Source organism: Myodes glareolus, chromosome 12 (genome assembly GCF_982192425.1).
Source record: "Myodes glareolus chromosome 12, mMyoGla1.1, whole genome shotgun sequence".
Lineage (NCBI taxonomy): Eukaryota > Metazoa > Chordata > Mammalia > Rodentia > Cricetidae > Myodes > Myodes glareolus.
The window spans coordinates 28,591,512-28,609,355 of NC_142037.1; the positions used below are offsets into that span (position 1 = coordinate 28,591,512).

A 17,844-nucleotide genomic window follows, 5' to 3' on the forward strand; every position below is an offset into this window, starting at 1 on the left:
TGGCAGCTTGCCTGATGCCAGGGAGTGCCTCAGTCTCGCTTCCCTGGTGACTTGCTCTTCTGCCCATCTCTTTAGCATGGCTTAAGGTAAACCCATCTTCCCGAGGACTGGTCCTTCAGCCCGGTCATTGATCCTGTCCCACTAGTGATGTGGGACTCCCCTCTGTACGCTGTGAATATGTTTTATTGCCATTGGTTAATAAAGACGCTGCTTTTGGCCTATGACTTAACAGAGTAAAGTCAGGCTGAAAGAGATATATGGAGAGAGTAGGCAGAGTTAGGGAGAAGTCATGTAGCCACTGTTGGGGACAGATGCCTCCGCTGGAGCCCACAGAAACTTTGCTGGTAGGCCACGATCTCATGGTGATGCACACATTGATGGAGATGGGTTAGTTTAGGCTATAAGAGCGACCTAGAAATACTCTAAAGTGATTGTCCAAGCAATGATTTAAATAATATAGTTTCTGTGTGATTATTTAGAGAGTCTGGGAACCCGGGAAACAAATGAGCAGCCTCCTACTACACACTGGAATGTCAGACCTGCACCGAGGCCAGAGAGTTTTCTCTCTTGACCAGGAATTTCCCCCTAAAGGGCCTCTGCCACTACTTTAATATTTCTCTTCTGAGAAGATAACCCTGAAGTAATTGAGGAATCAGATGGAGGATCAGAGCCCCAAGCACTTCTGGCATCTCTGGCCTTGGCAAAGAGAAAGCCACCAAGAGGCCCGGGAACATTGCTTGCTTTTAGCCAAGGGAAAAACCTGGTTTCTTTGGAGTCTTTTTACCCTAAATTAGCCAATTTCCACCTCCTGTTCTTGTCAGCCCTCCCTCTGAAGAGGCAGTCCTAACTGTCATCATAGAGTTGGGGTGATGGCCCACCTGCCTTTGCCCAGATGAATAGAGACATTGGGCCCCTCCATGAGCCTATTTAAAAAGAACCCCCCCCACCAAGTGCATGAGTAGTATACCCTCCAGATGAGGGTGGAGGAGGAAGTCCCCAAGTGGTGTCCAGAAAGAGATGTGAGGGAGAAATAAAGGCAAGAGCTGTGAGCATTACAAGGCCTAGCGAGGGAACCAGGTAGAGGGCATATTTTAAGTTATCATGTATTTTATGCACATGGGTATTTTTTCTGCATGTATATCCATGCATCACATGTATGCCTGGTGCCCTGTAGAGGCCAGAGGAGACCGTCAGCTCCATGTGACTGCAGTTACAGACAGTTGTGATCTGTCATGTGGGTTCTGGGAATTGAACCCAGGTCCTCTGGAAAAGCAGCCTGTAGGTACCCTGAACTATGGAGTCATCTATCCAACCTCCAGAGTACATTGTTTTAAATGTCTAAATAAAAGCCCATTAGAATCTCTTGATGGACTCACAGGGGTTCTGTGGGTTTCTCTTTGTTCCTCTTGGGTTTCAAAACCAGACTCTAGCGTGATGAACCCAGGATCTTGTTTCAAGCACTATGGTAGCTGTCCGAGTGGCTGGAACCATAGTGTGAGGTCGCTCCCACATGACTGCTGGAGAAAGAGAAGAAACTTAGCCATCAGTTGATGTTTGGGTTAAAGCCATAGTGGGCTCCTCTCTCTTGGCTGCAGGTAAGCCCTGCAGAGTTGAATTGAGCCAAGGTCATGATATCAGGGTCTGGGAAGCATCTCCCTTACCAAGAAGAAGATTTCTGGAGAAAAATCGTTTTCTAAACAGTACCTCACGTGGATTTAAGTCTCACATCTGGGAGTGTGATTCCTCTGAACTGCTAAAAGACTACGGATCATTGCAGTCTTTCTTCTATTTTCCTGGTAGGTATTTCAAGCCATGCAGGAAGCCAGATTTATTATTTTTTGTTTGTTTTTACTGTCAAAGCCACTTGAGAATCTGGTCCTGAGGAGTCATTTGGGCTCAGAAAGAATCCCTGTCTCCTCTACCCTTTTATCGCCTGTTGCATCTGTGTGGGGACAAATTAAGGACCTTGCTTAATTGTGACTTCACTAGGAAACATGGAGGAAATCTTTTTCTGTGTTGCTCTTCCTCTTTGTAGACTAGACACAGGGTAGAGTCTGCCAGGTGGGGCTTCCGTGGCTCCCTGAACAGGGGAACAAGTGACCTTGTCACCGTTATAGAACATTTTGAGAGGAGCCCCCACAGACCCCTGGGACATAGTCGACCTAGGAAGCCACTGAACAAAATATTGTTCCCTTAAATCCCTCTGTCCACATTAAAGCAAGTTACAAAGGTCTGAGTCAATAATGTGAAAAATAAGATGTAGCTCTTATATTTAATTAATATATGCTAAAATCTCTGAGACTGAAGTCCAGTAACACCAAACCTCTACTTAAATATCTACATTTGGTAATGATTACAAAGACTGGCTTAAAGAATAAAAGCATATATGCAATCAAGGTTTGTCTAAAAATGTTCAGTTTGGGCAGAGAGAGGGTCCCCCTAGTTCTTTCTCACTGCCACTCTCAGCCCATCTATATTTGTGACACCCCCTGACTGATTGGCAGAACCACTCTCCATAAGGGACTCCAGTGGCCACACCAGGCTGGGACTCGGGGCGGCAACCTTTATTACCCTGCCTGTCCTCCGTTCTGGTCTCTCCACACATTCTCTTAGTCCTGCTGCAGCCTGGCCACAGAAGCCCATGTGTCCAGCTCTCCTCCTTCCCCTAGGGACGCTACCTCTTGATCCAGACCCAGGGCCCCCTAGTTCTTTCCTGTCACCCCTTCCAGCCTTTCCTTCTACCCCATCTCCAGTCCTCTGTGACAATCAGTCACCCACAGAAACATTCTCTATCAGGGACCCCACAGACACACTAGGATAGAACCCAGAGTGGGCAACAGCAGCCAAGGAACAGAACACCACCCAACAGAGGAGACAGCAGATATCTATGCCAAGAACATCATGATTATCATGACTTCAAACTCCAGGTGCCTAGATCTCAGCGCAAAATCATACATGAAAAGCCAAGGCAACATGGCTCTTCCAGAAGGGCGGCAGGCACATCGTCTGTCATAGGCCCTGAGAAAAGCAATTAGCTGAAGCACAAGATAAGGACTTCAAAGTATCAGTTATGAGTGTGTCCAAGGACCTTAAAGAAGATATGAATAAATGCCTTAATGACGACCATGGAAACAATTCAATATGTGAAAGTAGAATTTAACAAAGAAGTAGAATCACTGAAGAAAACCCAAACTTAAATAAAACTAGAAATGAAAAAATCAGGATGTAAAACAAAGACCTCATTGGTAAGCCTCAACAACAGATTAAAAGACAAAAGAGAGAGCTTTAGGTCTTGAAGGAAAGGTCGGAGTAGATAGCTCAGCCAAAGAAAATGTTAAATCTGAAGAATTCCAGGCACAAAACATGCAGGAAATCTGGGACACTATGGGAAAACACAACCTACAAATAATAGGTATAGAAGAAGAAAAAAACAAGGTCAAAGGCACAGCAAATAGTTTTTTTATATGTGTAGCCCAGGCTGGCCTCAAATTCATCCTCCTCCTGCCTCTGCTTTCTTCAGCAAATCCTACCAGGGTGAGCCACCACAACCAACTGTACAGCAAATATTTTTAACAAATTATTGGAGAAATTTCCCCCAATCTAAAGAAGTTGTGTCTATCAAGGTACAAAAGCATACATAGCACACGACTAGACAGAACCAAGAAAGAAATTCCCCACAGCAGAAAAAAAAGCCAAAACACTAAAGTTACAGAACAAAGAAAGGGTTAGAAAACCTGGAAGGGAGAAAGATCAATAATGCATGAAGGCAGGCCCATTAGAACAACCCCTGACTTTTCAATGGAGTCTGAAAGCCAGAAGGACCTGGATATATGTTCTACCTCTCGGAGAGCAAAACTGCTGACCCAGACTACTACACCCAGCAAAGCTATGAATCACAATCGACAGATAAAGAAAATCATTTCACAATAAAACCCAATTGCACAGTAACTGCCCATCAGTGCAGCTCTTCAGAAGGTACTAGAAGGAAAGTTTCAGTCTGAAGAGAAGGTTAATTACATCCAAGGGGACACAAGGAATAAACAACCCCAGGGGAGGGAGATCAGTACCACAAAATAAAATGTCAGGAATCAGTAAGCACTGCTTATTAATAACCATGTTAATGGTCTCGGTTTCAATAAAAAGACACAGACTCGCAGATAAGATTATAAAACATTTCTTTGCTGACCAAGAAACATAGCCCATCATCAAGGTCAGACATCACATCAGGTGAAAAGAATGGAAAAAGATATTCCAAGCAACTGATCCCAAGAAGCAGGCAGACATAGCTGTTTTAATAGCTGACTAAATAAATGTCAAATCAAGAGTGATCAGAAGAGACAGGGAAGGACACTACATACTCATTAAAGGAAAAATCCACCAAGAGGACACTGTAGTTCTTAACGTTTATGCGCCAAACACGAGGGCACCCACGTTCATAGAAAGAACAATGCTGCAGCTAAAATCGCATGTTGACCTTGACGCGGTGGTGTGGGTGATATCAGAACACCACTCTCACCAATACACATGTCATCCAGACGAAAGGTAAACGAAGGAGTACTGGAGCTGATGTCATGAATCAAATGAACCTAACAGGCATCTACAGGACGTTCCACCCAAACACCAAAAGCTGACCACACCTTAGGACACAAACAAGCCTCATGGAAGAGAATTGAAATAATGTCCTACACCCTATCTAATTGCCCTTGATTAAAGCTGGATATCAGCAACAGAAGCAGCAGAGAGTATACAAGCTCATGGAAACTGAGCAACTCACTGCTGACGAAAATTCAGTCTAGACAGAAATCAAGAAAGAAATTTAAAACTTTTTTAAGAGTTTAATTAAAATGAAAAGGCAACATTTTCAAACCTATGGGACACCATGAAGGCCATTCTAAGAGGCAAGTTCATATCACTAAGTGCCTTCATAAAGAAATTAGATCTCATATTTGTAACCTTATGACACACCTGGAAACTCAAGAAAAACAAGAAGAAATAATGCCCAAAATAATCAAATTTTGAGCCAAAAATCAATGAAATAGGAATAAACAACAATTAAAATATAATAATACAAAGAATCAATGAAATGAAAACATTAAAGCCATAACTTAATAAATAAAGCTAAGAAGCAGTACAGTAAAAGACACCATTATTTGAGCAAAGTGGCAGCCTAGATGGGACAAACACTTTGCCATCTGATAGATCTTTTGTACATCTGATAGAGGATTATTATCCAGAATATATTAGGAGCTAAAATAAATAAATAAAAACCTGCACATAAGAAAACAAATAGCCCAATTAAAAAGGGGATACATAATTAAAAACAGAATTCTCAAAAGATGAAATTCAGATGGCTGAGAAAAATGTTCAACAACCTTAGTCATCAGGGAAAGACAAATTAAAACTACTTGGAGGCTTCATTTTATCCCTGTTGGAATGTCCAAGATCAATAAAACAAACGACAGTTCATGCTGATGAGGATGCAGGCTCAGAACAAGTATCCATTGCTGGTGGGAGTGCAAACCTGTGCAGCCACTATGGAGATTTCTCAAAAAGCTGAAAGCCAATCTACCGCAAGGTCTAGCTATACAACCCTTGGGCATATACTCAAAGAACTCTACGCTCTACTACAGAGACACTGGCTGATCCATGTCCAGTGCTGCTCTATTCATAATAGCCAGAAATGTGAAACGACCTGTATGTGTATCAACTGATGAGTGGACAATGAAAATGTAGTACATTTACACCATGTTATTATGTAAAAATGGAATCATTATGAGTGAAATAAGCCACTCTTTTATGTGGATGTTAGCTTTTGAGCTTAAATGTATTTCAATCCAAGAAGGCTCACAGCTATTATATATTATCAAACTTCTGAATATCTGTCTTGAGTTTTGTCCTTTATTTGTTTGTTTGTGGCAGAATCATTGTAGCCCGAGCTCCCCTTGAACCTGCCTGGCCTTGGCTTTGAGTTGCTGATATTCCTGACTCTATTTCGTGTTCTAGAATTACAAGCCTGCCGGCACGACCACTCCAGTCAATGCTCGGATCTGTAAATGGGAAAAATGTATTGCAATCCAATTAACCCCAGAGGTCAGGTACCTAGTAAGGGACCAGAGGGAGTGGGGGGTCTTCCAAGGAAAGGGAAATAGAGGAGAGTGTTTGAAAAAGAGAAAGGAGGAAGTAGGGTGGGAGGAGTAAGTGCGGGAGAATGATGGAGGTCAGGTTAATAGAGGGGTGTGGGGAGGAAGTAACTGTAAAGATCTTCTGCAAAGCAATATGGAAGCCTACTGCTAATAGTCAGGGTTCCCTAGAGGAACAGAACCGATGAAATAAATATACTGGTAGAATTAATATATATTCATTGAATATGAATATGACTTTAATATATTCCGTGAGTATGAATGTTAAATGAATATATTATATGAACAAGAACTGAATATAATTATTGAATATGACTATTAATTAAATATATTTAATGAATATATTTTTATATTCATCCTATCACTCTATCATATATAGTCACACCTATAAACATCATAGGCCATTGCCAAGGTTATTGGTTACGCTCCACCATCCGGTGACAGGATCCGACTGCTGAAGACAACACTTACCTAATGTCATTGAACATGGAGAAGTCAAGCTGGTGCCCAGTTAGCAGCTTCATCCCTCCTGACCAGCGATGATGCTGTAAGTAACTCTCCGCGTTACTGGAGGAGAAGGTAATCAATATCACCCAACTACAAACTCTGTGACCTGTGACAGCCACCTGCCTCGTATGCTGCTGCTATAGTGACACAAATGTGATGGGACGAACTATCCACTTTCTGATTCGGCCCACTCCTTGAGGTGGAGCTCATATCTGACCCTGATAAAGGGACCAAAAACCTGAGCCTAGGTCAGTGCTGGCCCTGGAGGAAACCCGATACTATTATTCTGTTAAAGGAACGACGTTCTGTAATACCCGCAGACCAGTGCCTCTTTCAACTCTCATCAGAGAAGCTGCTTCTTGCCATAGATGGGAACTAACACCGAGACCTCTAAGTGGACAGTGTGCAGAGAGTGAAGAGACCTTGGAGCACCCAGTCCTAAATGGGGTGTTTCATCAAGCCCCTCCCTCACCGCAGCTTCATGCACCCCTGTTACCAGATCAGCACGGAACTCGGTGCTGGAGGTGGAGCAGGACCTGATTGGAGACCTGACTCTAGGACATGGAAACAGAGTCTCTACAGGCAGTCTACACTGCTTTTTTTATTTCAGTGCTGTGGATTGAAGGGCTGTATGCATGCTAGGCAAGTGCCCTACTACCAAGCTACACCTTCTTCCCCTCACACAGCAAGCACTTTGGCCTAAGTCCATCACTTATGGGGGAGAACTCATAGCCAGCCAGAGTACCGCAAGGGTGCTGAAATGAAAAAGTGTATGTGTATATATGATATATATTTCACCTACAATGAATGCCTGGAAGATCACTGGGGCGTCGGTCGTCATGCATTGCTGTCTTCTCTGTTCTTGTGAGGTCTACCCTCCAACTAAAACAGCCGTTCTCAACCTCCCTAAATGTGGCAACCTTTTAATACAGTTCATGTTGTGGAGATCCCCCCCCAACCATAAAATTGTTTTCGTGACTACTTCAAAACTGTAATTTTGCTACTGTTATGAATTGTAATGTAAATATCTGTGTTTCCTGATGGTCTTAGGCGACCCCTGTGAAAGGGGTTGACCCCCAGCACTTAACCGCCCAGATCCAGGTTAGTTTTGGAGGTGTATGCCTTCTTCATACTTACGGATTTTTCAACCTTGATCTCTGATGGTGGTCAGCCTGCTCTGTATGCATGTCCACGTTTGCTCCTCATCGATTCCTCTGTGGTTGTGTCTGAGAGAATCAGAAAGGTCTTGCCTTCTCAGCCTGCTCTGACAGAACACTGTGAATGACACCCCAGAAGAAAGGAAGTGAATACTGTCGAAGCCTGGCTCTCTCTGCTGGGTGTCCCTCTCATCTGAGAGCAGACCCCAGCTTAGTGAGTTCACAGTCCCTCCCCTCCCTACGAGGGGCTTTCCCCACTTCATTCCCTGCCTCCTCATGGAAACATGCTTGCCTTAAGTTCAGATGCTTACAGAGTCCCAAAGGAGGATTAGCTGGGCTGCTCTTCCAGCCAGACCTTCCACGAGGGCAGTCTAGCACGCAGGGAGGGAGCATTGCTGCTGGCAACAGGCCTCTTGGAACTTGTCAAGTCCCTCTTTTTCCAAATCCAGACCAGGTATTGTGGCTCATGCTTGTAATCTTAGTACTCGTGAAACTGAGGCAGGTGTGTTGTGGGTTCCAGGACAGCCTGGTGCACATGGTGAAATCCCATTTTAAGAAAATATTTTTTTAATTAGAAAATTTCAATCCAAAGTCCACCAAGGGCCCTTCCCACCCTTCAGAGCTGTGGCAGCATGCTTCTCATTTGAATTATTAGTGTTGTGATTTTGATGCCCTTCATCTAGTTTAGAGCAACAGACACCTACCTGACCAGGTGATCTGGACCAGGGGCTGTGCCTGTCCTATGTAGCCTTGACCCCCACAGGCAGAGTGGAGCGAGCCCGGGATGCCACCTGATCTGCCAATGAAACCCTCCCCTAAGTGTAGAAATGAGACCAGTGGACAGGCACACCAACAGTTGCATTTGACCCTGTGAATGGAAGGAACAAGCTAGGCAGTTGATAAGAGTCGCTGGACAGCAGTCACAGGGAGGCAAAGTTTACCCCAGTTTCCGACAGTCCTCTATGCTGGCCCAGACACCAGCTCTGCCTCTGTGTTCTCCAAGGCTACCTGGTTACCTCATGCTGATAGCTTGTTTGAGTAGGTTTCTGTTCTTCATAAACGATCTCTAGGGCACTCATAAGTTATGGGAAGTTCAGAAGTCCTTCTGGGATAGTCAGCAAACTTTCAAAATAACAATGTTTCACTGGGGAGCCTGGTGTGGTGACCCATGCCTTTAATCTGCACTTGGAGGCAGAGGCAGGCAGATCTCTGTGGGTTCAAGGTCAACCTGGTCTACATAGTGAGTTCTAGGACATCTAAGGCTGTGACACAGAGAAACCCTGTTTCAAACAAAAACAAAAACAAACAAAAAGAATGTTTCTCTGGGCAGCAGCGGTGACCACAGCGGGAGAAACAGCATTATAGCCGCCTGCAGCCCCAACCTGGGAGGAAGATGCTAATTAAAGTGAAGACGCTGACTGGAAAGGAGATTGAGATCGACATTGAGCCCACAGACAGGGTGGAGCAAATCAAGGAGCGTGTGGACAAGAAAGAGGGCATCCCCCCACAACAGCAGAGGATCATCTACAGTGGCAAACAAACGAATGATGAGAAGACAGCAGCTGATTACAAGATCCTAGGTGGTTCAGTCCTTCACCTGGTGTTGGCTCTTAGAGGAGGAGGTGGTCTTGGGCACTGATGAATCTCGGTTCCATTTTACCTCCTTGCCCTGTCGCTCATAATGAAGCATCACATATCCCCTCACGCTCTGGGACACCAGAACTTCTGCCCCCTCCCTTGGATGCCCAGTCTTGCGTGTCTACTGGTGGGAGAATGTGAGGACCCCAGGGTGCAGTGCTCCTGGCCCAAATGACCATTACTGGCTGTTGGGTTTTAGTTTGCAGTCCTGTGTGCTTCCCTCTCTTACGGCTATATCCTTGGTTGTCAATAAAATATTTCCTGGCCTCCTGGAAAAAAAAAAAAAGAATGTTTCTCTGGAAAGATAAGGGCCAGCCATGGCTGGAAATGGTAATGAGTGGTTTCCGTCATCATTTTCCAGCATGATCCAGTCCAGCAGCTTCTTTTCTTTAAGACTCTTACCCAGTATTGGGGACAGTCAAGAATTTGATGGGGAGGGGGATAAAGCAATGATAAGGGTATAGACTCTCAGGGGAGGACAGGCCTGGGATGGGGAAGGTACTATCAGCTATTGGGAAATTTGCCCACGATCAATCTTGCTGCTAGTAACAGGGGAAGTAGTTCACCAGCATTGCATGTATTATAAAAATACTAATCAGTATTGCTAATGTGAGCAATTCCTCCCAAGAAAGTCATTATCTCAGTGGAGGCTCATTCCACGGAGATTTGGGAGTGGAATTTATGGTGGATACAGTCTTCTAAATACAGCAGCGAGGACTTTTATTACATGGATACATGCCTTGGAGCTAATCTCTCTCAATAAACTAATTAAGGAAGGATGTAAAACCATGCTCAGGGAATGGTAATGGAGAGATGCCATGTTCTTCAAGCATCACGAAAATAGGAGAATCTAAAGATGATTAAACTGCAGTGTCTCGGGTGTGATCACCTGTGGCAGCAGTGACAGTAGCTGTCTGATGGGAACTACGAGTTGTGGGTTGTCGTGGTTAGTCTTCTGTCAGCTCAGCACAAGCTACAGGTATCTGAATGGAGGGAGCCTCAGTTGAGAAAATGTCCCACAAGTTCTGACTGTAAGGCATTTTCTTGATTAGTGATTGATAAGGGAGGGCCTAGTTCATTGTAGGTGATGTCATCCCAGGGCTGGTGGTCCTGGGTTCTATAAGAAAGCAGGCTGAGCAAACCATGAGGAGCAAGCCAGTAAGCAGCACCCCTCCATGGCCTCCACATCAGCTCCTGCCTCCAGGTTCCTGACCTGTCTGAGTTCCTGCCCTGACCTTTTTTTTTTTTTTTTTTTTTGATGATGAACAGTGATGTGGAAGTGTAAGCCAAATAAACCCTTTTCTCCCCAAGCGGCCGAAGTCATGGTGTTTCATCACAGCAAAGGTAACCCTAACTAAGACACAATTTTTACACAGAGCATAGGAAAACTGATTCTATTTCCCTTAGATCCCTCCAGGACTCTGGGATGTAGCTCAGCGGTAGAAAGCACTTTTCTAGCTTGCACAAAGCCTTGAGTTCAATTCCCTGTATAGCAAAATGAAGAGAATGCCTTTAAAAAGACAGTGAGGTGACTCAGAAGGTGTGGGAGAAGCGGTAGAGGAGAGAAGAGAACAGGATAGGGCTGGGGGAATCCAACTTCTACAGAACCCATGAGGAGAAGCCACAGCCTAGGGCAGGGCTTCTTAAACTTATCCACTAGTGACCTTTTCCACATTAGAAATCTATACATGGTCCTGGGTATAGAGGTATAAAAAGCTGGCGTGCAAGTCAAGCATTTACTGATAATAAGTCGTAAAGAAATTTATTTTATAAGGTAGACACCTAATACCAACCTCCATGTGCATGTACACCTGCATATACATGGGCACATGCATGAACATGTACACATCTGTGCAGGAGTCACACACAAAAATAAATACTAATGTTTGCCCTAGTTTGCTTTCTGTTGCTATGTTAAGCACCATGAGCAAACTTAACTTGGGGATGAAAGGGTCTATTTCACCTTACAGCTATCTGAGGGAAGTCAGGACAGGCGCTCCAGGTAGGAGCTGAAGCCGAGAGCATGGAAGGGTGCTGCTCACTGGCTTGCTCCCCGTGCCTTGCTTAGCCTGCCTTCCTATACCACTCAGTACCACCTTTCCAGGGGTGGCACTTCCCAATGTGGACTGGGCCTTCCCCCGTCAGCCCCAATCACAATTTCATCAGTCTGATGAAGGCATTCTCTCAGTTAAGGTTTATTTCCCCAGATGATATCAGCATGTGCAAAAAAAAAAAAAAAAAAAAAAAAAAAAAAAAAAAAAAAAAAAGACCAAACAGGACAACTGGCCACTTGTCAAGTTAACATAGGCAGCCCATCACCACCAAAGCAGCCTTTCCTTTCCTGTCTGTTCTCAGGCTTCATACTAACGCCAGTATCCACAATGTAAAAACATTCCAGCGTTTAAAAGTCGCACTGTCTTTAAAAATTGAAATACCTTAAAAGTCCCGCCTCTTTAAAATATCCAAAGTTTTTCTCCTATAATATAAAAAATAAATTACATACTTCTTGTGCCAAGAGGGAAGAACCAGGGCATAGCTATAATCAAAGCAAAGCAGAGCAAAACTCCAACAATACAAGTTACTGTTGCTCAATGTCTCACTTTTGGAATTCACTCATGATCTCCTGAGAGCCAAAGGCCTTGGATATCTCCACCTCTCTGGCTCTGCCATCCACAGCTCATACAACTCATCTCATAAGCTTAGGCCATCTCCATGCCATGGCTGTTGCTGTTCTTTGTGACTTTCCTATGGTACTGGCATCTCCAAAATTCTGAGGTTTCCGCTGCAGCCTTAAACAATAACTTCTCCTGTGTTCTCTTCAGGGACCACGACACTACTGTGTGGTACTAAGTCTCAGCTTCTCTCTGTGATCCCTCCAATCCTAGGACTCCAACCGAGGCTGCATCTTCACTAGTGGCCTCTCACTGATGTGAGCTGTCCTTCTGTATATGTGTTGCTTTTATTGGTTGGTGAATAAAGCTGTTTCGGCCAATGGCTTAGCAGAGTAAAGCCAGGTAGGAAATCTGAACAGATATAGAGAGAGTCGGCGGAGTCAAAGAGATGCCATGTAGCTGCCCAAGGAGAAAGACACCAGAACCTTACTGGTAAGCCACAGCCTTGTGGTGATACACAGATTAATAGAAATGGGTTAATTTGAGATGTAAGGGTTAGTTAGGAATATGCCTGAACCATTGGGCCAAACAGTGTTGTAATTAATATAGTTTCTGTGTGATTATCTGGGTCTGGGCACCTGGGAAGCAACCACGCAGTCTCTGTTTACATCTCGCAGCGCCAAGCCTTAGCTGATCTCCATGACCCCTTCATGCCTTCAAAATCAGTACCACATGGGTTACTCTCCCAGCAAGAGACAGCCTTGCCGGCTCTGTATAGGATGGCTTCTCTCATCCAGAAGGTTTTATTCCAGTGACGCTGGGCTTTTCTTAATCACAGCTGACTCTTCATCCTTAGCTGACCAGAACACAGATCCTTAACTCAAAATATCACACGAGAGGCCCCAGTAGAGCCTTTAAGGGACTCCCAACCCTGCCTCTGGAACTTCGCCGTCAGGCCTCCGTCCTCTGCACTGCTCCCAGCTTTATCTCCCAGATTCCCACAAGAGCTCATTAAGTTCCACCACACAGCAGCTTTCTAAGCCCAGAGTTCTAAAACCCTTCACAGTTCTCCCATGACAACAGGGTCGGGTCTGCCTCCACATTTATCTACTCTCTGCTACCAATTTCTGTCATAGTCTAACTTTCCGTGGTTGTGATAAAGATCGTGACTGACAGCAGTTTGGCCAGGGAGGGATGTATCGTCTCCCCTCACAGGTTACAGACCCTGATGAAGAGGAACCTGGAGGCAGAAACTGAAGCGGAGGAGGTGGAGGAGCACTGCATACTGGCTTGCTCCCCTTGTTCGCCATTTCGGGATCGTCTCCCCAGTACATACTACACTGCCCCCTAGTGGGCTGGGCCCTCTCATATTACTATTTAATAAAACACCCTACAGAATTGCCCACAGGAAATGCGAGGGCAACAGTCTCTCAGTTGACATTCCTCTTCCTAGACGGTTCTACATTGTGTCAAGTTGAGGAAAACCAAGCAGGACATTTTAAAAAAGAGATTTATTTAAAAGCAGTTCTTTAAGGTCTGTAGATATGTGTTTTACTGTTTAATGGCAAAAAGCAAATTTATGTACTGATGAGATGGACATGCTTGTTTATTTTTATGTGAAGAATTAAATCTTGGCTGAATGCTTGATCCTGTAGGGTAACCTCTTGCCAACGACTTGCTGTCCCAGGAGCGCCCTCGGAGCTATTGTCATCAGGGAGGCTGCATGATGGGTGGCCTGGATGCTCGTGGGACCCCAGAGTCTTCCCCACTCCAGGGATGTCAGCCAGCGCTGACTCGAGTTGACTGGCTACTTCCACAGACACAAGCAGGAAGATACTCCTGTGTTTCTGATATTCAGCTTGAATGTCGTGTGCACATCTCGCCTGCGAGGGAGCCGGGCATCTAAGGACAGCACGCTGATCCGGGAAATATTTGGAGGCTCCTGGAGATCTCGGATCCTGAAGATCTCCTCTGCCGGGACACTTCAAGCACCTTTGACCCCTTCCTACGCATTCCCTTGGATATCTAGGCGACTCAGAGTGTGAACAAAGTCTTAGAGAATTTAGCCAAGGCGGAAGAACTGTGCGCAGAAAAATGCCTAGCTTTGCGGCGGTTGTCGGGGGGGAAAAGATGCTGCTTCCAAGACCCTGACTGTGCAAACTGCCACAAAGGTTCTCCTGATGGTGTTGAATTGTTTCTCAGTCTTCACGGTGACAAAGTGGGCTGGCATGTGAGATACCTCTAGTACCGTGGCCTGCAAGCATGCACGCCAGAGACTAATAGAAGACTATCTGGGCACGCCCTCTATGTTGTGATGGTCCCTGTCGGTTTAACTTGTCCCAGAAGACATCGCTTCTGTTTTATCAAAGCTGGCAATGGCCAGTGGTGTAAGACAGATGGTGATTCTAAGGTTGTCAGGTGTGACATGACTTCTGCCCTGCGGAAGCCTGCTTATGTGCTCGTCTACATTCAGTAGACTGATCTCAAAAAGAATGGTGCCCCTGTGCCTGTCGGTAGAGTAAACAAGGCTCTTGGCCCCTGAACACCAGGTTGGGAAAGCCCAGCAGAGGATCGCGAATGGAAACCACAGAGCCACAGGGACACACGGAGAATACAAAAAGCAAAGAAATCTCTTTAGACCTCTGGAAAGTCCTTTAGGAGCACAGCAGTCTGAAGCCTGTGCGGAATCTCAGGACAGTTAAATCCACTCTGCCAGCCAAGGCAGATTCACCAGGCCAGACACAGAGAACAGTCCTGAAAAGGAGAATTACACTTGTTGCAATTCCAACAGGCTCCTGCCTGCTGGGCGTTGGGGGTAGCTGGTGGAGTCCGGGATGGTGAGCGGTGGTGGTTGTGGGGTAATGAACACTGCGCAGTTCTGTAGTCCGGGACGGAGACCAAGAACAAAGGCAGGAGTTCCCGCTGTATACTAGCCCTCATTCCTCCTGTGGACACACTGTGAAACGGAGGACACCCTTGGAGCAAGAAATGAATTCAGCCACCAGCTAGGACAGAACGTCTCACCCTCAGGTGCTCTCCACGTGTCTGCTGTGTCCTTGCTTGCCCTCTCCTCAACCCCACCCCGGCTGATTCCCGGGAATGACAATTTGAAAATGGAAGAAACTGCTCAGGGTTTTGATAAAAGTTAAAGCCTAGAACACTCCGGGATTCTTGGGAGAAGTCTGCAGCGCCCTCTGCTGGAGCTCATCGGCTTTGCTCAAGCCTTTGATTCAGGAATTTGCCAAACCCAGGTTTGTTTGCTGTATAGAAAACATTGTAGGAATTTGTTTGGAGTCATTGTACTTGAAATGCAAATCTTTTGACCAAATAAATTTTGTTACTTGACACTCTGTCAGTCTTTTATTTTGCCATGAATGCAAATTGATATTGAATATTATCCAAGTTTTTATTGAATATTGTAGTAATATTGGCCTCATAGATTTTTTTATAGTTTTCTTTAGACAGATATATTTCTGAGACATGGATTACGAGTGAAAAGATTATCTGTTATAAATAGTGTGAAGAAAGGCAAGGGGGTTTGAGTTTTACTTTAAAGAATGTCCGTCGTGGAAAAACAGGGCATCGGCGCTATGCTTCTATGACGGAAAAATGGGGGAAATGTGGGTGTAGGAGAGGGAAGGGGGAAAGGATATTTGAAGATTCTGGCCGTGAGGGGACAGCTAGAGAGAGGCCCCAAGCTTAGGAGTACCGGCTGCACGACAGAACCAACACTGTTAGCTCGGGTGTGGGTGAACCAGCCCCGAAATTGTAACCAAGGGAGAGCTAGATGTTCCCATGTCCCATTTCGCGGACCAACCCTGCAGCTGCCCAGGCCCAGACCCAGGGTTATGACTTGGCCTGCCCCAACATCCACCCATCTATGATCTGCTGGAGCACATGAAAGGACCTGAACCGCAGACCCAAAGCTGCAGGATCTCCACAACACAGGGCAGCAGCGGAATGTCCAGGAAGAATCGTAATGGGGGCCCAGCATCAAGACCAGGGGCCTCCAGCCAGACCAATAACTCTTTGCAATGAACACTTGCAAGTAGAGATGTATGGTTAAAGCGGTACACGGGGAGACGCGGGTGGCACTGCAGCTCCCATGACGAGATTTCTAATTCCTTCCCTTTAAAATTTTTTCTCATTTTATTTTCTTCTCTTTTTTTCCCCCTTGAATTTTGTTTTAGTTGGGGAGGGGTGTGTGCAGGGGCAGAGGGCGGATGCAAAGGGAGAGGGAATGAATCGAATCAAGAAAAACACATAGAACAAATTTTTAAAAATTGAGAGTACACAAGTCTGATTTTCAGCCTCCATACTGCCCTTTGCAACCTTTTGTAAGCCCGGTCCAAGGAGATCAACTCTCTTTTCTGGCCTCTGCAGGCAATGGGCACACATGAAGCACGGACAGACACACAGGCAATAAGGCAACCCGATTCACACTGGTGTCTTAACCCTAGCTGACTGCCCACGGCTGGGTGAAGTCACCTGCAATCCCTTACATATTCCCTTCTGCATTGAGGCCTGAGCTAGAGAGGAGGTTCTGTTCCATTCAGCTAAGGAAAACAAGACTTTGTGGCAGATGGAGCAAGAGGAGGTATAGTCAGGGCAATGCTGTATCAGGAAGGGCTCCTTACAGCCTGTGCCTAGCACTTTGCTGGGATTTACAGCAAAATGGTTAGCTCTCGTGTGGGAAAACTGTCTGTGTGGGTAAGTGTAAGGTATACATACTCTGCAAGCGATTGTGCCGTTCGTTCATAGGAGCAAAACATCAAACTGTTAGTTGGGGCTTTTACTTTTGAAGTATTTAAAAAACAAAAAATTAAAATTTTAAAATGTAAAAATAAATTTTAAATTAACAATTCTAAATTAATCAATAGAAGTTTGATTTTTTCTATTGATTAATTTAAATTTATTTCTATTTATATTGATTAAATGAAGCTAGATGTTTCTTAGCCTCTTCTGCTAGCTTTCAGCCTCTCTCTCTTTCCCCTTCTTTCCCTCTACCCTCTCTATTTCATTTTTTTGATTTCATATGTTTCTGATTAATTATCATACACTTGAAGTCTTCATATATTGTGCCAAGTCATTTTCTCCTAAGCTTACTCCATTCCTCTCTCCTCTCCACTCTGATATGTTCTGGAAACCCTCTGCATCCTGCCTTCTAATTTATTTGTTCTGCTTGTGCAGATTTAACTATGTTTTATAATCTATCTTCATTGTTCCCAGTTGTTAATCTGTTGAATTTCTATTACAGTTGGAAAAAACATTTATAATTTTAAAAATGTATTGGTTTTTCCAGACAGGGTTTCTCTGTGTAGTCCTGGCTATCCTGGTACTCATTCTGTAGACCAGACTGACCTCAAATTCAGAGAGATCCACTTGCCTCTGCTTCCCGAGGGCTGGGATTAAAGATGTGTACCACAACTGCCCAGCCTCGAAACAAGATTTTAAAAATTCTTCTTATTTTTATTTTGTGGCTATTTGTGTTTAGCCTGCATATAAGTATGTGTACATGTGTCTGGGATTTGTGGAGTCAGAAGAGGGTGTTGGAGCCCCTGGAAGTAGAGTTGGAGATGGTTGTGAGCCAACATGTGGGTGCAGGGAAACTGAACACGGGTCCTCCTGAGGAGTAGCCATTTCTCAGCTCAGAGGGAGCTTCTCATATTTAAATATTTTGCTTCAGTTTGGAAATGCCATAAAGAAATGATATCTGAACACATTTGAAACCAATATTCAGTTTTATTGGCAAGTCAAATAGAGCCTGGTTAAAGAGCAGGAAGCGTTCAG

At 44.8% G+C, this 17,844-nt stretch overlaps 1 protein-coding gene across 1 annotated transcript; it reads left to right on the top strand.

Moving 5' to 3' along the window:
- The first annotated feature begins 9,136 nt into the window (after positions 1 to 9,136).
- On the top strand, positions 9,137 to 9,717 carry LOC125392184 (ubiquitin-like protein NEDD8). Its single transcript, XM_048421957.3, has one exon. It carries the CDS (start codon positions 9,198 to 9,200, stop codon positions 9,441 to 9,443), a length of 246 nt encoding a protein of 81 aa, XP_048277914.3. The 5' UTR covers positions 9,137 to 9,197; the 3' UTR covers positions 9,444 to 9,717.
- Positions 9,718 to 17,844: the final 8,127 nt, after the last annotated feature.